This window comes from Leptinotarsa decemlineata, unplaced genomic scaffold, assembly GCF_025532065.1.
Source record: "Leptinotarsa decemlineata unplaced genomic scaffold, Ldec_3_MD MMD2_tig00000035_RagTag_RagTag, whole genome shotgun sequence".
Lineage (NCBI taxonomy): Eukaryota > Metazoa > Arthropoda > Insecta > Coleoptera > Chrysomelidae > Leptinotarsa > Leptinotarsa decemlineata.
In genome coordinates, this window is record NW_027412540.1 from 18,403,559 (window position 1) to 18,426,195 (window position 22,637).

The following is a 22,637-nucleotide window of genomic DNA, read 5'->3' on the forward strand; positions in this document are numbered from 1 at the left end:
TATAATGGAGAACTTTATACAAGTGTAGAAGGGCAAACATTTTAATTTACCCCGATAAGTTACTGCGTAAAAATCAAAGTATTTTTCACAAAGAAAAATCTTTTATTTGTCAGTAACTTGTCGTATTTAACAATTTTGCCTATCAAAGAAAATCATTAAGAAATAATACAATACTTATCTTTCACGTTTCGGAGGCCCAAATCTGCCTCTGTCTTCAGAAATGGACAAAAAAAAAATCTATATTTTCGCAGTTATTCCTTTTTGATTCTTTATTCCTTTACTTCTTCGACAGATGTCAAAGGAGTTCCGAAATATGAAATTATGTCAATGTTGTTGATTGACAACTGAAACATTCGATGTAATACAAGGTACCCTCCGATATCAGTCTGTTGCCTTTTCGCTACTATCCAAATTTTTCTTCAATATAGGTAGCCAAGTACGGTCTATTTCTAAGGAGCTATTCGAAATACAATTCTCTCCAGACATGAGAATATACGCTGATTCTTGTAGCTTACGTCTCTTGGAATGAGGCTCATTGGTAATCATTCTTGTCCTATTCCATTCAACTCGATGTTCACCGTCTGATTTTAAAATGTGTTCTCACAATTTTGATCCTGTCAATTGTCTACTTTTTATGTAATCTCGATATTCATTCTCGCGCACATTTAATGGTCTCGAGGTTTCACCAATGTAACTTCTACCACAAGAACAAGGTATTTCATAAATACAATTTTTTGTTTTTTCTTCAGTGTTGTTGTGTTTTGTATGTGTGAGTATAGATCTCAGTGTATTTTTTGTTTTGAAAGTAGTTCTAACATCATACCTATTTCCAATTCGTCTTATTTTTTTAGATAGTCTTGAAATGTAAGGTATAACGTTAGTTGTGAAAGGAGTCGGTGGATGTTGAGTCGGTAATTGGATAGTGGCGAAATGGCAACAGACTGATATCGGAGAGTACCATGTATTACATCCAATGTTTCAGTTGTCAATCAACAACATTGACATAATTTCATATTTCAAAACTCCTTTGACATCTGTCGAAGAAGTAAAGAAATAAACAATCAAAAAGGAATAGCTGCGAATATATAGAATTTTTTTGTCCATTTCTGAAGACGGAGGCAGATTTTGTTCTCCGAAACGTAAGAAAACGTTCCAAAATTTCAAACATAAATTTGGGGGAATTTTGTTATGATAAGTTTTTTTATAAGATTATTGCAAAGTTAAAGATTTTCAAATTTTAATTAGTTAAAAGTTCACATATTTTGTTAGTTCAGTGTTGAAAGTTTGTGAAAATCAAAGTTATTCTTAGTTAACAAAATACGTAAGTAGAGTCAAAATTTTTTTCAAAATCGCCGGGTGTCCAGATAACGAAAATTCACCCGTAGGGTAAATTTTCGTTATCTGGACACCCCGCGATTTTGAAAAAATGTTTGACTGTACTTACGTATTTTGATGCGTAGATTACGAATCCGAAAGAAAAAAGCGGCGCTCTCCCTTATTTAAAAAGTTACGGCCCTTCAAAGTTCAGAAAAGGGCAACTTTTCAGCCTTCTTTTTCACCAAATAAACTATTTAAAAACACAAGCATTTATTCACTAGGTCACCTTTACACCTTATTCCTCCTTCTTTAACACTTTTCACTTCAATAATCAACATTTTTCTTATAAAAATGTTAAAAAATGTACGGAGCTGCTTTTTGGTTACATATCACTGTATTTTACGTTTTTAAGGTTAATGATATGGTTAGTACGACTGATGCAGTCCATATTCCTGAAGTAATTCAAATGTTTTTTACCTTCATTCTTTAGATCGTAAATTGGTTTTTGGTGGTGTATTACGAATTTGAAATAGTAGGCGACGGCAAATACCAACCGCTTTTTTCTGAAATGTCACTAGTAACTAACCTAAAAATAGAATACTGTCACCAGGAGAAGCATTCGTTTTTAAATTAAGTTTTTTATAAGAAAAATATTGATTATTGAAGTGAAAAGTGTTAAAGAAGGAGGAATAAGGTGTAAAGGTGACCTAGTGAATAAATGCTTGTGTTTTAAAATAGTTTATTTAGTGAAAAAGAAGGCTGAAAAGTTGCCCTTTTCTGAACTTTGAAGGACCGTAACTTTTTAAATAAGGGAGAGAGCCGCTTTTTTCTTTCGGATTCGTAATCTACGCATCAAAATACGTAAGTACAGTCAAAATTTTTTTCAAAATCACCGGGTGTCTGCATAACGAAAATTTACCCTCGGTTCATTGTGGATTAATACAAAACGTTGAAAATTCATAGTGGTAAATCATATATAGTGGATTCTCATCGAAAATGAAGGTTACGTTTCTTGATTGTACTACCTCTGGGGTTCATACACGTTTCCAATGATACTCTTCATTCAAAAAGTTCACCAATACTTCAAATAACTAGGGTTAGTAATTTCTCTTTCCAATAGTGGTAATGAAGTAGACAAAGTTAACTATTGAATTTATAAGTCCTCAAAAAAAATGTGGACTGAGGAAACGAGATCAACTTGGTGAGATGCAGATGAATCATACTGGAGAAAAATATCCGATCCACACTCTTGGTAGATGGTTGAGCACCGGTTATCATCATCAATTGTTTCAGAAATCTCGATAATCAGTTAATTTCCGTAAAGTATTGAGAAAACCATAATTAGCTCATAGAATTGTTAATCTTATTCCGAACTATCCAATATATATGTGTAGTACCTCCTTGGAGCTAGTTGCCTCTTTCTAAATGTACTCAAGTTCTCGTGAAGGGTTTATTGTGGTTCAAACCTGTTCATACTCGACCAAATAAACCCAGCCGATTAGTTTGTATAGTGAGTGGTCTTTGAGGTCAAACGGTAAGAGTAAGGCTCTCCCGAACTCTAAAAACCTGATTCGGTCACAAGCGGAACAGGCAGAAAGTGTGTGTTCTGCTGTTTCATCATTTTCCAAACAGAGGTGATACACACTGTCTTCCGACAGTCCGAGTCTCTGTATATGATGATTCAAATTACAGTAACCTGTGAGAAGGCCTGTTAGACATCGTAGTTCATCCCTACTGTAGTCCAACAAGTGTTTGGTATCAAACTGCAAAGGATGAATAAACGCCTTGAAGTGAGCCAATCCTGGAACATTCTGCCTGAAATTCATAAATCTTCTTGCCATCCAGGTGTTCAATCTTTGTTTGGCAAAGCCTAAAGCGATGCCAATGACAAGTTCTGGCCAGATGAAGCTGCTTGTAGCACCCTCCTTTGCAAGAGAGTCAGCAGCCTCATTGCCTTCCAGGCCAGTATGGACAGGAATCCAGACCAGAGACTTCTGGTCTTTCTATTGAGGAGAGTCGTTTTTGGCAATTTTCTAGAGCATTACCATACTAAGGCTTTGAATTTTCATAAAATTGTTACTCGACAGCACTATCAGTAGATTTGCAGACAAATTACGTCTCTCTGACGGATCTCCATTGTGGTGGATTAATTCTGTAGCGTCTTTAATTCTGTAGCTATGATGTTGGCACTGTCACTCACTAAAAAGGACAAATACTCAAAAATAGAAGGATAAGAGAAAATGTTGTCGGTTAATCTACGAGTACCCAAAAATTGAAGTCTACACGAACAAAATTTCAGGCATCAGCTACTTAATAATATCTCATCATTATCTGATAGTATACCATTCACCTTTACCCCAGGCTTGTGAAGAGTCTCCTGGCCTAGTCCGACCCTGCATCAGATTTCTCATCCCAATAATCCGATCTCAATGTTTCAGGAAAACAATTGAACTCAAACCTTTCCTCGGTCCCCCATAACACTTCTGCGTGGCAATCATATTCACAGACAATTAACCCCCGATTTATTCCTCTAGGGTCAGCAGCCATCCGAAGACGAGAATACACCTCAGAAGCGGGTTGACAAGATTTTCGATCAGATGGATAAGAATCACGACGATCGTCTCACACTGGAGGAGTTCAGGGAGGGCAGCAAAGCCGATCCCCGAATAGTTCAGGCGCTCACGTTAGGGCCGGAATAGCACAAGGAAGAAGGGGCCACGCCCGAAAATATTTGACGCAACCAAGAAACACGATAAGAGTTGAAAGTTGGTTGAGAAAGGGTAAGGCGAGATGTCAAAGTGATTGATTGATTCAAAGGTTGATATTTCCACTACAAGTTATATTTTACCAATAATGTTTTAAGATAGTTCATTTTATTGCCTTTCTAATATATCTGAGCCATAGCAGTTATTTCCATCATATTAGAAAATATCGTGATATCGAATATCAAAATACGCATTATCAGACTTATTGTATTCACAGGATACCAGTTGATTGTTCAATTTTTTGGTTCGAAAGTACATCAGATTGAAAATTTGGGATGCACTGTTTGGAACCTTTGGTGTAGTAATGAATATTAGTGGAGTTATATCCCAACATCAAACCGTTATTTTTAACATCTCGACACGTGTTTCAATCACCAAGTGAAGTGATCATCTTCAAGAAGAAGATTCAACTTGCTGATGATCACCTCGACACGTGTTTGAATCACCAAGTTATCATTTCCAAGAGAATGATTGAATCTACACATGGTGTTTGAACATAGTGATCACCTCGACACGTGTTTAAATCACCAAGTGATTATCTTCAAGAGGAAGATTCAACTTGCACATGGTGATCACCTCGACACGTGTTTCAATCACCATGTACTCATCTTCAAGAAGAAGATTGAACTTGCACATGGTGATCACATCTACACGTATTTCAATCACCAAGTGATCATCTTCAAGAGGAAGATAGGAGTAGCACATGATGATTGCACATTGTGATCACCTCGACACGTGTTTCAGTCACCAAGTGCTCATATTTAATAGAAAGATTAAACTTGCACATGGTGATTGCACATGGTGAATGCACGTGGTGATTGCACGTGGTGATCACTTCGACACGTGTTTCAATCACCAAGGGATCATCTTTATGAGGAAGATTGAACTTGCACATGGTGATTGCACATGATGATCACCCCGACACGTGTTTCAATCACCAAGTGATCATCTTCAAGAGGAAGATTGAACGTGCACATGGTGATTCCCTCGACACGTGTTTCAATCACCAAGTTCATCTTCAAGAGGAAGATTGAAGTTGCACATGGTGATCTCTTGGTGATTGAAACACGTGTGGAGGTGTTGAAAATAACGGTTTGGGTTTGGGATAAAACTCCAGTAATATTCAGATAAAGAAACTGTCATATTTTTTGTGACAACGGCATCGCCTGCTAAGGTCAATAGCATAAAAATCATTATCGAATATAAGTAAAATATTTTTCAAACAAAAACAATGACATTTGAATTAGATGAACTAGACGTGGTTTCAGAGGAAGTTGATTCAGATTACTTGAGGTTGGAGGAAGTATATTTTACAGGGCTCATTCTGAATGTTAAACCCTTCATCACATTCCCTTGACAGGTTAATGTTTGACTACTTCAGATTCACTACTTCTGCACTAAGAGCCGGAAAATTTGAAAGGGTTTCTCAAATAAACATTTAATTTAATAGATTTAATGTACCATGAGCATCAAAATTTAATATGATTATATTTGATTTACTCATATGCAAAAATAAAATAGTAAAGGCAATGGGTAGGCCATCACATTGCAGAACTACAATTGATACCAATAAAAATGTTTAGTGATCTTCCGAAAGTTATGAAATGAGTCTAGTTTTTGGGCTTCAGTCTTTAAAGTTTTCTTTATTGTTGAAGAGAATAATGTAATAACACTGACTCTCTTTCATTTCTTTCACCTCAGGCAAAAAATATATGGTGATCAAATCAGGTGATCTAGGATGCCAATACCACAGATTTTCGAGGCGCCTTTCATTTTTCCTCATTCACTGTTGTGTTTTTGGTCCAAAATTTCCAAGGGCGTCAGTGAAATTCTCCTTAATAAATAATTGAAGTGAGTGGACCGCAGTGTAATTTTCTGAAAGACTTGAGAATCAGTTTTGCAAAAACAATATATCTGAATTTACATTGTCACCTTCTATGCCATGCTATCAGGTGATTTTTCCAACCATTCCACCCAGATGAAATAAATATCTACAATAAAGTGTTCAAAATATCTAAAAGCCTGAGGTGTCAGCAAGAATCAAATATGATCTCTCACAAAGTATTTCAAATGCTTTACATTATGAGTAGTGATATAGCTAGGGAAGTTCCAGCTCAAAATCTCATGGTTTTTCTTATGGCGCTTCATTCTGGCGATTTTCGGACCTCCGGTCGGAACCTTGTGTAACACCCAACTCGAGGTAGGTGTGAGGTGGTCGTCCTCACCCCTCCACTTTTGCCCTCATCCACTCGACCAATCAGAAGTTACCGCAGACCTGGAAACTGATCCTGAAATCATTATAGAATGAATCAAGCAACAACCGCTTCTTCCAGAAATTGCAAGTAATAATAAAACTGTTTTGCTTTCCATCTCTAATATACAGGGTGGAACTGAAAGTTCTGGAGTGAAATGAATTCAAATACAAGCACTTTCCCCAAACACTCAGGAGTTAAATGAAACTGTAGACGCCAACTTAGTTGATGAAATGCGAGCCAAACAGACCTTTCAGTTCCACCCTTCACATTAGAGATTAAAAGCAAAACAGTTTTATCATTACTTGCCATTTCTGAAAGATGCGGATGACAGCTGAAGTAGAGGAGTGGCGACTGCTACGCCACACCTACCTCGACTTGAGTGTTCCACAAGGTTCCGATCAGAGGTCCGAAAATAGCTGGAATGAAGGGCTATAAAAAAAGCATGGAATTTTGAGCTGGAGCTCCCCTAGCTATATTACTCAATGGTAGTTATACTGAAACTATGAAACTTCGTTTCCGTAAGAATACTCATCATACCCACTTTTCATTCAAAATGTTTCATGTTAAGAATATCCAAGTTCAAAGGAATGACAGTGTCGAAATGTATGGCAAAAAATGCAGGACTTTTGAGCCCTGGAATCATAAATTGGCGAATCATATTTCCACAAAGTTTGTACTTTCAAACAGAAAATAGGTGAGAACAATTTCTGAGAAGAACTGCATCTGCATTCTCTTCACATATGAAGTGTCAATAAAAACAATATTATTTGAATTATTTCTTGGCATGTAATTAGAATTTTTGTTTTATGTCATCAGAAAATATTCTTTTGAGAATTCAAACTGAAAAATAGTGAGGATCGTAACGTAATGGAAAATCTATTCTTAATGAGAAACGTATTTGTCTGTTGAGAAATTCTAGAAATTGATTCTTCTGTAACATGATATAACGTTTGAGTTGATATGCAAAGTTAATTCAAAATTAGTTAGAAATCGCAATAGATCGATGATTCTCTGAAAATAATGCCCATTCTGAAGAAGTGTATATTATAAATTATTCACGTAAAAAGTGTTCCCCAACAATCATTCCCGAGCAGTATCTACTTAAAGAAAGTGTTGAACTTAAAAAATAACACGTTAGTCGAATAATTTTGTGTGTTTCACAACACTTAGTCTAATTATTTAGAATTTTGGATGAAATTTTGACAAATAAAATACCACATTCAGATATTCATATTCTGAATAATATTTTCTGAAACGACCTATGAAAGTTATATGAATGGATAAACTGTATGATATGTTCAAATCAGTGTACGTAGAAGTTAATCAATTGTTACTATTTATAACTGAGGAGTATAAAGTTCAGAACTTTGATGCCTCCTTCTGCCCAAATCGTCGAACATGATATTCAGTTTCAGAAATGTCAGCTATATGCGTATCTTGACTTCATCATATTCGACCTTTCACCATCCAGTTAGTATTTTCACTAAAAACATTTCTGAAACCATTAATAAAGTCACATCAATGAAACATACTATGCCAATCAACATTCGATGTGTCAAATATTGTTTCGTCTCATACTTTCATTATCATGTTTTTTCTTGGGTGGAAAACCATTTGTTGATATTCAGGTCCGTAAACAACTCGCCAAACCCCATTCTCAAGAAATTGATGTTTACTTTCACACACATATAAAGCTGAAATTACCTCATCTCGCAACATAAGAAGCTAAATATTTTACGACTGAACGTATGGTTATGACTTGAATATGAAAAGGAAATTGGAAAATATCGAAGAATGAAATATTTCGTGAAACCTTGTAGGTAGTGGGACCTGTAAAATTATGTTGGATGATGCTTCAAAATATGTAAAATTTACAGAAATGCAAGTGGATATCGATTGGTAGCGTCGAAAATGTTCTGCCTAATCTCAAGGAATATGTCTATTTACCAATTATATACCTTCTTGACCTTTTTTTCAGTATGAATATTTTGATTAAAATGTAGTATTTTCAAACGTGTGAAGACACACGCGAAGAAGCCATTGTTTGGCGAAACACGTGTTGCAATTTTGTAAAATCGTTTAGTGAAAATCTCACAATGAAGTGTTATGGAATACGTTAGTTATGGATTTGAATCAAGTATCGGCCAACTCCATCATATATAATATTTTCAATACTGGTATTACTTTTCGAAATTGAGTTGGTTTTGGTTCTTTCGTTGAAAATGCATTAAAATCCTAATTGCCGTCCAAATTATCTATAAACTCAATAATGATTTGATTACAAAATGATGTGTTTTTCATTCATATATACTTATCGTAAAAGAATAACTGAGAGAGAAACATCAATATGTTCAGATTCATATCCAGTGTGTTGAATCTATTGAGAACAATATTTCCACACCAGAACAAATATATTTCCTGTTTCTCTAACCATGTTAGCATCATCAGAAGATGAATAGCTATTTTTTTCTTTCGTGTAATTCAATATTTATATGAAAATAGCTGTTTCAGGAGGACTTTCTTTCATTTTGTGTCTGAAAATTACTTTTTTGCATGATCTACACAACCATGTATAGAGTTACTTATTTTCAAATTGATTACTTCCTTCCTTTCTTTGGAAAATTCCCTTATCCTTTTTTTGTATAAAGATGGAGTAGTAGAAAGCCAGAAACTTTCTTTTCCAAAAATTCAAACACAAAAAGCTATCTTTCGTTGACATCATTGGAAAATCAACTAACTAGTTTATCACCTGGTATTTTTGTGAGTGTAGTCATCTGGTGTGCTGTGAGAAAAGTTTTTTTGAAAGAGTCAGTGTGTTGAAAATATTTTTAACTGAAATATGTCAATTTTTTCGAATAGGATTAGGAGTCCACCCTTCCCAGAAAAATTAATATATTGAAGTGTGACAGAAGTTAAAAAATGAGTATTCTGGAGCCACTCTCCTAAGGGTAATTATTTATTGATGAACAATTATTGATAGAGAGAGATCTAGTCCAATAATACTGATAAGAACTAGGACAAGAAGCATGAGAAATCCAACTGCTAACTATGCTGTAGTCAAAAAAAGATCGACAGTTACAATTCAAAACCAGTTTTAAATACGTGGTTTGAAAATGGTTCCGGAAACTTCTTTACGGTTTATAACTTACTTGTGTAGGTACATTTTCTGTTGAACTCTTGAATACATTCGAAATACAAATACGTTTTTGAAACTACCTGTAACTTTTTTGTACATGTAAAATGTATATTTTCTTATCAAACTAACTGATTTAATCGAACCAGTCCAATCCAATTATTAAATATGCCTCTATTAGAGCTATATTAGCTTATATTGTTCAAAAAAGGTGTAAACAGAATTCATGAAGAAAAAAATAATTACTGAAAAGTATAAATTCATAAGTTCATTGAAGAAAGCAATTCGAGAAGAGAACGAGTCATTGTGACCTGAATGGAAAATAATGGAATAGTGATTTAACAATGAAGAAAATTCAAAAATATAAGTACAACAATAAAAATCAGAATGAAGTTTAAAAGGAACAACGGTTTCAAATTGTTCATAGCCCGAAGACATCAGAAGCTTTCTTGACCTAACATCAGGAAGTATACAGATTAAAATTGAACACTGACGTATCCCCTTACGAAAACGATATCTAAGAGGTAGATAACAATCTCAATGCTCGAATGTCAAAGATAAATGAGGCTTCCATAAGTGGTTCAATTGGCCGATACTTGATGAAAAACTATAACTAACGTATTCAAAAAACACTTTATGGTGGGATTTTTCCCAAACAGTTTTACAGGAACGCATACGATGGCTTCTTAGGGCGTGTCTTTGCTAACTAGATTCTAAATATGCAATGCTGTATATATCTAATTTTACAATTTTGAAGTACCTACATCAAGTACCGAGTTTGACTTGGTTATATAATGTAATTTACCTGAGTTTTTAATTAATTATATTACCTGAGCTTATATACCAGTTTCCACATTTGAAAAAATATTTAGTAACGGGGAGTTTTTCAATTCTAATCGATCATTCAGTAAAATACCCGAAATCTTAAATCTATTGATTTCTAAAGATTTTAGAAATCTGAGTTTCAAACTTTTATCTTCTCTGTGCTCTTCAATTCTTTGGGAAAATGTTCTCCCTGTTTGGCCAATATACCGTTTTGGGCAAGAGTCACAAGTCAGCTTATATACTCCTGATCTCTTCGAGACCGAAGTTTTGTCTTTATTGTTTTAAATACATTTACTTAGACCATTATTCGTTCTGTAAGCTACGTAGGTTCACCCATATATGACAATGTCCTATGACTGACGTTATCACATCTTGAATTTGAGTAAACCTGATCTATGGCTTGCTTTTGTAGTTTTTGGAAAGAATGAAGTGCATATCTACCTTATAACCGTTATTGGCCGCGATTTGTTCGATCAAACTCAGCTCTCTCTGGAAATTACTATCAGACAGTGGAATATTCAATAGTCTGTGAAGCATACTATTGAATGCAGCTACTTTATGCTGTTAAGAGTGTGTGAAGGAATTATGTATGGTAATGTCCGTGTAAGATGGTTTGTGGAAAATCGCAAAATCATGTTTATTGTCATTTTTTGTAATGGTTAAGTCAAGGTAATTTATTGATTTATTTACTCCCCTTTCAGCGGTAATTGTTGTTGACGGGTGGTGGACTCAATTGACATATTCAACGAACTCGCCAACCTGTACCAGGTAGGCAGACAGACTAAAATATCATCTACGTATCTGTATCAGTACAAGAAACTATAAGTTAACTGATCAATATTGATTTCATAGTCCTTGACAGATTAGGAGTATATAAGCTGACTGTTGGCTCTTGCTCGGAACTGTATATTGGTCAAACAGGGAGAACTTTTTCTTAAAGAATCAAAGAACATTGAAGTAGTTTTGTAAACAGAGAAATTAATTCCACTCAATCTTCTAGAATGTTTAGAAATCAATAGATTCAAGAATTCGGGTAATTTACTGAATGATCAATTATATTTGAGTAACTCCCCGTTACTGAATATTTTTTCAAATGCGGAAACTGGTACATAAGCTCAGGTCATATAATTCGTTACAAATTCAGGTACACATGAAACATTAAATGTCCAAGTAAAACACAGGTACTTAAAATTTTGTTACTTCAAATTGTTAAATTCGGTATATAAAGCACATAATATGTAGAATAAAGTTTCCAAGTTTTGAATACGACCTTTGAATGAGAGGAGTTTTGTGCATCCTCTACTTCAAGACAACTACTTGAAATCAGAACTCAAAGAAGCTTTGTTTATCAATATTATTCGCAATCTTCTGTCGCTTCCATCTCCGTAAAAAAGCCCATGCTCACTTTTTCCCAGCATTGTTCTTCAGTAACAGTTGATCATATTTGTAAATGACAACAAATATTGTCTTGGTAGGTATGAAATACAATGTTTTGTTTCATTCAAATAATTCTTCAATAAAACATCTCAGGATAAGAGAATGAGAAATACGTCACATCAACCTGCCAAAGAAGGGTCAGTCCTCTTTGTCCAAACCTTATATCTGTCTCTTTCCTGGCGAAATTTTGTACAGTTTTAGCAAAGTCCTTCTTCTGAGAATCAAGAAATATGGGTAAATTGTATATGCAAGGGAAAACTTGAATGTATGAAATGAGGTAATTTTTGCTTGAATAATTTTTAAATTTTATTGATCCGTGTAAAGTGTAAAAATGGCTACGACGCTCAATTATAAAATTAGGTGAGAGTTTGTGAGAGTGTGAACTCAAGACTGAACCCAATAATCACTACGAGTACAGAAACTATTTGGTTCACTCTTGCGTTATTAGTCAATTCCATCAGAAATATAAAATTTAGCCAGATACGTTTTAACCATTGTAACATAGCTTTGATATCTTGCTAGAACAAACATGAGCACAAACAGATGACAATCAACTTTGTAGAAATTGTTTGTTTGTGCTTTCATAAGCCAACTTTTACTGTGTCATAGTTTTAAGATACTGGGGAATCAATGGAGTATTTACTCATACTGTATGTTTATATTTCATACTTGGCAAATTTTAAGATTTGATTCCTCATTCTATTCTAAAGGTGAATAATGGAAAGTAGAAAATTGATATGTAAATAATATATACCTACTGAATTTTTCTGACGTCTTCTACTTATATTGTTCAGCAAACTTCTCATCTGCAGAAAAATTGGAAATGATATCTCCGTAAACTGCGTAAACACCGATATCTGCGTAAACACCGCAGTTAAAATAAATTATTGCTACATGTATATTTGTGAAAAGCTCTCCAGAGTAAAAACTGGTTTCGATTGTTTTGCAGTCAGACACCACGTGATTATATAAATAACTTCTTTTTTTTAAGGTGATTGACAATGTTTCATGATGAATTCCATTAGATCAGACTTCCATTGCCTAATATTATGTGAAATAATTTGAAATCCCTGAAACAACCAATATAAATGAAAAATGAAAAGAAATAGCTGAAAATAATAATTATATTTAGCAAAAAACCATGAAATGAAATACAAGTTAAACATAGAACAATTAAAAAAATGAATGAAAAAAAATAAAAAAATGAAAAAATAAAATTAAGAGATTCAGGTGATGATCCGTCATCACCCGAAGACGGTGGATACTAACTCATCAAGTAACTTGGCTTGATATCTCTTGATTTTTAATTTTTTTTTTTATTAAATTGTTCCATTTATTATTTGTATTTTATTCCACTGTTATTTCATTAAAGGGTTTTTTGCTTAGTATAATTGTTATTTTCAGCTATTTTTCTTAATTTTTCATTTGTATTGGTTCTTTCAGGGATTTCATCTTATATAATATTAAAAAATGGAAGTCCGAATTAATAAAATTCATAAATAACTTCATTCCAATTTTACTGTAGTGTTGATGTCCTAACTCTAACACATTGTACAGTGTCATCCCCAAAGTACGCACCATATGGGAAACTTTTTTATTAAGGGTTTTTCAACAAGAAGTTATTCCGGATAAAAGTTTGTGCACCCCCTGAAACTAAACATGCACCAACAAAATACAGTACAACACACGTAATATACGAGGAGCCTTCAAATATTTGATTTTATGACAGGAGTGAAGTACTCTTATTCTGAAAAATCTCGTGAAATGTTATTCAGAAAAGTTGTTCGGCATTGAAAAATACACCTAGATTTCAAGTCATGGCCATCTAAGTGGAGTTTTATTTTTTTACCCAATTTTTTTTAATGGGGACTACGAAAAAAAAATGTTTGCTAAAATGATAAATAGACAACATCCTGTATACGACGGTTCATTTTAAAAGCCTGTAATATTACAAATTACACAGCAGTCGTGTTAACCACGGTCCATTTTTTTGAAAAGTAAAATAATTTTCAAAGTTTTTGGTGCAAAGTTATTTTTATTTTTTGTTATCACCAAAAATTACTCAAAATTATACAGTATTGTAACAAAAACTTAATATTCAATGATATCAAATCTCAAAACATCAAAATAAATTAGGTATTTCTGAACAAACTACGAAAGCGTTGAAGGGCCACACAAAAATATTTTTTTCGATTTGTATAATTCTGACTTTCATCTCAGAATTCTGACTTGTATCTCAGAATTCTGACTTGTATCTCAGAATTCTGACTTGTATCTCAGAATTCTGACTTGCAAGTCAGAATTCTGACTTGTATCTCAGAATTCTGACTTGTATCTCAGAATTCTGACTTGTATCTCAGAACAGTAGTTTAATGGAGTGAGATCGTCAGAACACAACTACTGATACTGAATGTATCATTATTATTCCCTGAGATAAAAGTCAGAATACTGACTTGTATCTCAGAATTCTGAATTTGTAGTCGACTAGCTTTATGCCTGTATCTGAGTTGATCTGTTATTCAACAGATAAAATGTCCTACCATAGTGTTTATTGTAGTATTTTGAATCAGTATTTATTACAGTATGTTGTTCTGGGTAGGATGCCAATCATCACTCTCAAAAAAACATTTTGTTCTGTATTTGAGTTTGAAAGTGTAGGTATAAATTAATATTTTTCATTTATACTGTAAACCATTGAATATCTTATTAACAAATGTGCTTTTCGATTATTGATTTCTTAGTGATGCCGATCTAGAAAGCCATATTTTTTGAAAATGAACCAATAAAACTACAATGGAAAATCCTCAAAACATTACGAGGGGGACATGCTGAATAGTCAGTTTAATTTTCATTTACAAGGTGATCAATGGAAAAGTTAACTGTATTAAATTTTTATCTAAGCTATCTCCTAATTTGAAAAAAATAATACAACGTTCTTTATGTTTCTCCAACACCTCAGTCAAATCTAAGTCATAATAGTCCTATTTATCGACTTTGTCGGATTGCCAGTAAATATCTTGTTACAGCAGATTTATTTTTTGACGCAATCTCGATATTCAAAAAAGATATAAATGATACTTTATACAGTGCGAGTCTCTAACATGGAACAAATTCACTAAATCAAAGGTGTTGTTTCTTTCGGAAATATGCTCGGACACGTCGATTAGTATTTTAAAGTGCCCTTATTTTAATGCAACAAAAATTATACAGTGTGTCTTGAATATGAGATATAACGTCATCGATAATTTTTTTTAAATGACAACCTTTTTTTTTTAATGACTTCAACAAGTTGCACATGCCTGCAAAATTTCATTTTTTTACTCCTTGTCCTTTGAAAGATATTCAACATTATCTGATTCAAAAAATGAATTCAAAATCAATAGTCTTTCGTTAACAAGTATTCAAAATGTCCATTTACTAACTGACAATACCCTAAACGTAACTGAAACTCGTTTTGAACATTTCTAATTACTTCGCCAGAAATTAGCCTACACTCTTGTCTTATTCCTTCTTTTAAATCCTCAATATTTGCCGGTTTGGTTTTGAAAACTTTGCTCTTCAAGTAACCCCATAAGAAAAAGTCCAAAGGTGTTGAATCCGGAGACCTAGGTGGCCATTCATAAGGTCCTCTTCTGCCAATCCATCTGCCTGGATATACATCATTCAGGTACTCACGGACAGGTCTTGCAAAATGAGAAGGCGCGCCGTCCTGTTGAAACCAGATGTTTCTATTTGGCACGTCAGCTTCTATAGGACAAGGGAACAAAATAGCCAAATTCGGAACTAGGTCCTTCTGCAAGAATTCTAAATATCTTGCTCCAGTAAGATTTTCTTGGAAGAAAATCGGTCCTATAACTCGATCACCAACGATCCCTGCCCAAACATTGACTTTTTCTGGATGTTGAGTGTGGCCTTCGCTCATCCAGTGTGGGTTTCTGTCTGTACAACATTCCTGTCTAGTAGATCCATCATTTTTTCGCAAAACTGAAGTCTTCTATCTGGATCAGTAAGTTCCTGGAGGATTGTTATTTTATATGGATGACATTTTGCAGCTACAAAAACTCTTGCCACTGAAGACTGGCTAATTTCGAGTTCCCGAGCTATCTGCCTATTGGGGACATGGGGATTTTATTCGACAGAGAGAAGAACATTTATTTTGATCTCTTCACTGAGCGCACTCCGACGATGTTCATTTGTTTTTCTTAAATGCCCATTTTTCCAGAATTCTGAGATACAAGTCAGAATTCTGAGATACAAGTCAGAATTCTGAGATACAAGTCAGAATTCTGACTTGCAAGTCAGAAAAATCGAAAAAAATATTTTTGTGTGGCCCTTCAACGCTTTCGTAACAAACTCATTGATTTCCTGTAGATTTTCTTGTCCAAAATAAGTGTTTCAAGTTGAATCTCTTAAAAATCAATGAGTTTGTTCCGAAATGCCTATTTTATTTAAATGTTTTGTGATTTGATATCGTTGAATGTTAAGTTCTTGTTACAATAATTTTGAGTAATTTTCGGTGTTAACAAAAAGTGAAAATAACTTTGCACCAAAAACTTTGAAAATTAATTAACTTTTCAAAATAATTGACCGTGGTTAACACCATAGTTGTGTAATTTATAATACTACAGGCTTTCAAAATGAACCATCGTATACAGGATGCTGTATATTTATCGCTTTAGCAATAAAAATTTTTTCGTAGTCCCCATTTAAAAAAAATTGGTGAAAAAATAAAACTTCACTTAGATGGCCATTACTTCAAATTTGGATGTATTTTTCAATGCTCAACAACTTTTCCAAATAACATTTCCCGAGATTTTTCAAAATAAGAGTACTTTACTCTTGTCACAAAATTAAATATTTGAAGGCTCCTCGTATATTACGTGTGTTGTACTGTATTTTGTTGATGCATGTTTAGTTTTAGGGGATGCAAAAACTTTTATCAGATATAACTTTTTGTCGAAAAACCCTTAATAAAAAAGTTTCCCATATGGTGCGTGCTTTGGGGATGACACTATATATGTCATAGTGGATTTCTGAAATCAGTAAGTGAGTTCATTCAATCCCTGGTTTCCTCAGAATGATGAGAACATACAATATCTCATCTAACTGACCAGTAGTTTCAAAAAGATTGCTGTATTCGTTAAACTGGTTCAGAATGTATCCAATTATATGGTTGCTCAATACGTTAAAAAAAAATTGATTGCCGAAATGATATATTTTTTTCTGTACTTGTTTTCATTCCAAATAAGCATGAACAGGGTAACATAAGTGCGTTGGAATATTCAAGTGACGTATTCTTGAGACAATTTCAAGAAAATAAGTTATTTGCACGAAATTTGGTACCAGGGGTGTTTTGACGTGGAAAATCATAATTTCGCCCTATCTTTTTTGATAGTGAACTTTTGGTACTTTTCATGAAAAAACCTAATTCCTACACATTTTCCAAGTGGTACAATTCCTCAACAACGCTGAAGGTGATCGTTTTCGAGATATTTACAATTTTCTATATCGATGCATATTACTTAGCTCCTAGGATACTAAGTAAAGTTGCTGAAAACATTACAAAAACCAAGTATGTGGTGGATCTCGTCAAAAGCGACAACTTTTTCCTATAAAGTGTTTATCGAAAAATTATCCATTTTCGAGATACAAATAACTGAAATTGCAAAAAACTTATGACAAAAACCAACCGTGTTTTGAAAAATTTCAACAATTTGTATCTCGAAAACTAATGATTTTCCGATTGGCAATTTGAAATAAATAATGAAAGCGTACACAACGCCCTTAAGATGTTACGTGAAGATTAATACCAAATTATAATTTTCCGCGTAAAAAAACGGGTACCAAATTTCGTGCAAATAACTCATTTTTTGCAGAAATTATTTTAAAAAAATTGACAAAAAATTCAATTTCAACACCCTGTATCTCCGAAACGAAGCATTTTTTCTTAAAATTGTCACAGAAATACGTCACTTGAATATTTTATCATAGTTACTTATGTTACCCCCGGTATAACATTGTGACATGATACCACAACCACTGACAATGTGAGTGAAAAAAAAATCATATTTCGCAGGAAGACCAATCCAACTTTCAATTGAACTTTCAATTTTTCGAAATATTTTCAGTAGAGAACAACTATATTCAGTTAGTATCGAATATAATTCATTTCATTGTATTTGCACAGTTATAGAAGTAGAGAATAAATTTCAACACAAACCATTTCTATTATCTACCAATGGTTACGTCTGGTAAAATACATCCTTCTTAATATTTTGCAGATTGGATTTTTTTTAGCATTTGCAAAAAAGCACAATAATTCTTAAATATTGGTAAAATTGAGCCAAATACATAGTTTTAAGAAGAATAAGACTCAAAGTGGTCTCCACAATTTAATACACCATCAGATGTAAGAACGGCAAAACCATCAATCAGTACATGTTTCGAACCTATATAGATTCATCATCAGCTAATTATTTGAAATTATGGAGAAGTAAATATTTTATGGAGAAAAGAAAATTCTCACATGTTAACAATGAAACAAAAGGTCACAATGATATGTTAATCATAATGATGAAAAAATAGTTTTTAAAGGTAGTGAAAAACAGGAGAAATATATAACAACATATTTGTTGCTGTAGGTGGCTTGAACTATAGGTGGCTTGAAGCCACCTATAGTTCAACTATGTACTTGACCAGATGTCAAATACATAGTTTCTCTCTCATCTAAGCTGACTACTGATTGCAGAATTCTACTGCGCCATTTATTGCATATTTATTCCTATAACTCGTTTGTTCATACTGAATCCGTGATGTATTTACAATTTCACAGTCGTTTTATAACATAGAACAAAGTTTTATTCTAGATTTATTAATAAATAATTTTTATATATCTCTCTTTCTCTTAATGTTAACTGAAGAGTTTAAATTTGAATATAGAAATTTTTTCATATTACGTGATTCACTGAAAAATTCCTTCCCAATTTCAGTATTACACAAATCCACCTTGTCTGTATACTAGTGGAGTGAAATATTTTATGAAAACTCAAGTCGATGTAGTTACAGGTAATATGCCACGTAAATTTTTAATTATATAACTTGCTATAAAATACTGCCGTAAAGATTTGATAACACAATCCGTTAATTTTTATTTTTCAAATCATTTCTTCAATTTAAGTAAGAGTTCTTTCACTTCCTAACGAAACATCTATTATGTTCATATCACAGTATACCTAACAGTGATTTCTGACTTTGTAATTGCTAATTGCCTTGCTATTGTCAAAAATCTACAACTTATATTTGTGTCGATTTCTTTTTTGGGCAGTTCAAAAGAAAAAATGCAAAATACACAGAGAAAATGAGAGATATATGATTTTTCAAAATTGGTACTTATAGTTATTTTTAGAAAAGTGACGAACTAGAAATGAAAATATTTCATTGTTACATTGGTATGACAATACCTCGATAAATTTAAGGTTGTACATTAACTATAAATTACTCAGCAGTTCTAAGGTAACTTTAATATTCCATCAATCCCAATCTCGTATGCATTGATTTAATTGCATGTATTTTAAACTCTTACTATAATCTTCACAGTCTCCAGTTAAGGAACCTATTTAGGAAATTAGAAGTAGTTGTTATCTAATTCTAATCCAAAATTCAAGGCTATGGACAATTTCGACACTTGAAATAAATTTCGTTGCCCTGAGCCTATATTCCACCTTTGTGATGCACTTTTTTTACTCATTCACCGATTTGCTATCTGGTACGTACTAATGTCTATGTTTCTTTCAAAAAAAATGACCGGCGTTATGATAATCATAAATAAATAATAACTGTTTGAACTGCATAAGTACGTACCAGATGGTCGTGATGAATGAATAGCTTTTTGCTATTAAGTTTTGGATAAAAATTAATTATATATTGTTTTTTAACGTCTGAATATTCTGCCTATTTTTTTTCAGTAAATCAATAATTGTATTTTTATGAGGTGGCCTAAATAGTAAGATTTTGGACAGATTCTTCAAAATACCTACATATTTTTTATCAAACTGTATATTCGGAGGAAAACTGATTATTCAACATGGAAAATGGCTTCATATTACGAAACTTCTCTTGAAATTTCCTAAACATTTCCCTAATGACATTCGTTTCTAATTGAAGTATCATTTGAAGAATATGTGCAGAATCATTGCGCTGAAATTTCTTTCCAAAACTTCTGTGATAATTACAATCATTGTATCGCAATAATGAAAATGCTGTGTCTTGTATTGCTGTAGGCTGTTCTCGTTGTTTGTTTTGGATTAAAGAGAGCATAAAATAGTTAATTGTTTGAAATCTCATCGTTGTTAAATTACACATGGAAGATAATTGATTTTGTAATATTCAACTTGAATGTACAAAATATATAACATTAAACAAGAATTATACTTTTATACTTCATAAACGGTACAATAGATTAGTGTATCTGTCAGAAGTTCATCAGATACTTTTTTCCAAATACCTTGGTGAGTGGAGAATGTTGATTATCACAAAAATAATTACGGCGGTGTAGTTATTTTTTGAATCATGACTTTCAGACTTTCTAAGAATGGTCCGCCACACGACAAACCAATTCGGAATCGGCTACTCTTCCTTCCGCCATGAGTTTGAAACTCTAGCTAGATGTTGGTGTAAACTTGGTAGATTTTTCCACCAAGTGTTCAGGACTTCCGGGTTTGGAGGGCTCTTCGAACGTCACTCGAGGTTATCAGGTTGCATAGTTAATTGAGCTCGGGGTGTCACAGCTCTCTACTTAAAATGTCGAGCTACACCAGTGCTGAAGTTTCAAGGATGAGTGGCAGCATATGTTCATAAATAAACCAGCAGAAGGATTCCAACTGATCAGCGTTCGGCGGATAATCCACGAAACACAAAGGATCTTTCCGCTCACCTAACTAGTAATTTTTAGCAGCCACTAACTAGCATCTGTATACGATCTAGTCAGCACTGCTCAGTCGTCAGCAGTACACCTTGATTCAGAGAGTGATCTACATATCGTAATTTAGCAGCTATTACCATATGACAGGTGTAAAAGGCCTTTTGGCCGTCATATAGTACAAATTGCCTCGCCATCTCCATATCAGCCGCCATTTTGTATACCCATCGCTCAGTCTTTGTGCGATGGACCCTGCTGGTTATATTAACCCCCTACAGAGGAGATGGGTGTTGAGCTTACGACTCCAAATGACCTTCCTGTAAATTCAGATCAGAAGCGAGAGCTTCCCAACTCTCCAACTCCTGATCCAATAAATGAACCAAAAAAAAAAGTTTGGTGGTGCAGCCAAGAAACGACTGAGTCGTCTTCTCAAGAGCTGGGTACCTTATAAAACAGCATTGCGCCAAATTTTTGAGCGGCGTACGCAGAATCTGTCTCAAGTAGAGGAACAAACCCCCCCATGAGCAGGTTAGTAAACGTTTGCGCTCAAGTGCTGATTCACCAAAACCAGAGGCGAAAAAACCCTGCACGGTTGAATCTAAGGCATCTTCAGGTGTAGCTGATGTGCAAAAACCCTCATATGGGAAGGTTGCCGCGGGTAGCAAGATGGAAATCTTGCACCTTGACTATTCGACTTCCTCATCAATGATGAAACAGCAGAATCAGGTTCCTAGAGTTCGGCAGAGCCGTACTCTTACCATATGACCTGAAAGACCACTCACCATACAAACCAATCGGCTTCGTTAAGAAGCTGGGTTTATTTGGTCGAGTGTAAATAGGTGTAGGCCACAATAAACCCATGCGGGTTGCGGTGGAGTATCGAATAAACCCACTCACTTTGGACCTAACCTAACCTAACTCAGCGCTCAATCTTTCGAACTACAAGGTCAATGTTTCATTCTCCATCAGTGTTGATTTGTAAGGTATCAGCCTATTTTGTAGAAACATTATAAATCTCCGCATCCAAACGATCTAGTTATTGTAGCTACAGTGGAGTTTTCTGCGTATTCTAATGCCACTTCAATCACCTCGACTTAAAACTGTAAATTTTAAAACTGAAGTCGAAATTTCGAGTTTTAGAAACGTTGTATGGGTTAATACCAACTGGTAACAAACAATTTGGATTTCAGTCAAACAAAAATATTCATGATGCCACATTTCCATTTTTATATGATGTCTTTGGTAATATTAATGACGAAAGATGACAGCAGCAGTCTTTTGCGATTTCTTTAAAGCATTTTACTGTGTTAATCATAAGATTCTCCTCGAATCTTATCTGTCGGGTAGAAGTCAAACGGTTAAATATACAACAGTATCTGATGTTTCTGACATATCTGAAGGAGTACCATAAGGCTCAGTACTCGGACCTATCATATTTCTGCTCTATATCAACGACTTGACTACCATCGATACAGAGGGTAAATTTATTTTATTTGTTGACGACACTATAATATTATGGCACGAAACCAACACTACTGATCTACATAATGTCATCTGCTCTCAAAAACGAAAGTATTATCATTTAATTGCATTCTTGATAATTTTCCTTTAGCTTTGAATTCGAACGTGATTGAGAACACGTCATGCAACAAATTTCTCGACAGGCGTGGTTATGGTATGAGTGTTTTGGGATGCGCATGGTATAATATTCAGCGACTATGTTGACAAGGAAAAGCCATCAACAGCGACTATTACATAGCGTTATAGGGCTTATCGAAGGACTGAATCGTGGATAAATAACCCCATTTGAAGAAAAATAAAATGCTGTTTCATCAAGATAATGCACCGTGTCACAAATCTATGAAAACGATGGCAAAATTGTATGAATTGCTTCCACATCCACTGTATTCTCCAGACCTCAAGAGAGTGCTCAATGGAAAGCTGATAAAGAAGTAATCGTCATAACTGCAGCTTATTTTTGAGTCTAT

General features: G+C 34.0%; 1 protein-coding gene across 1 annotated transcript in view; it reads left to right on the top strand.

Moving 5' to 3' along the window:
* Window positions 1-6,711, top strand: part of LOC111509302 (frequenin-2) — a 328,404-nt gene extending 321,693 nt beyond the window's left edge. Inside the window, exon 7 of the mRNA XM_074171976.1 lies at window positions 3,852-6,711. Within this exon, the coding sequence (XP_074028077.1) occupies window positions 3,852-4,016 (165 nt within the window). The 3' untranslated portion in view covers window positions 4,017-6,711. The remainder of the gene's footprint in view (window positions 1-3,851) is intronic.
* Window positions 6,712-22,637: the final 15,926 nt, after the last annotated feature.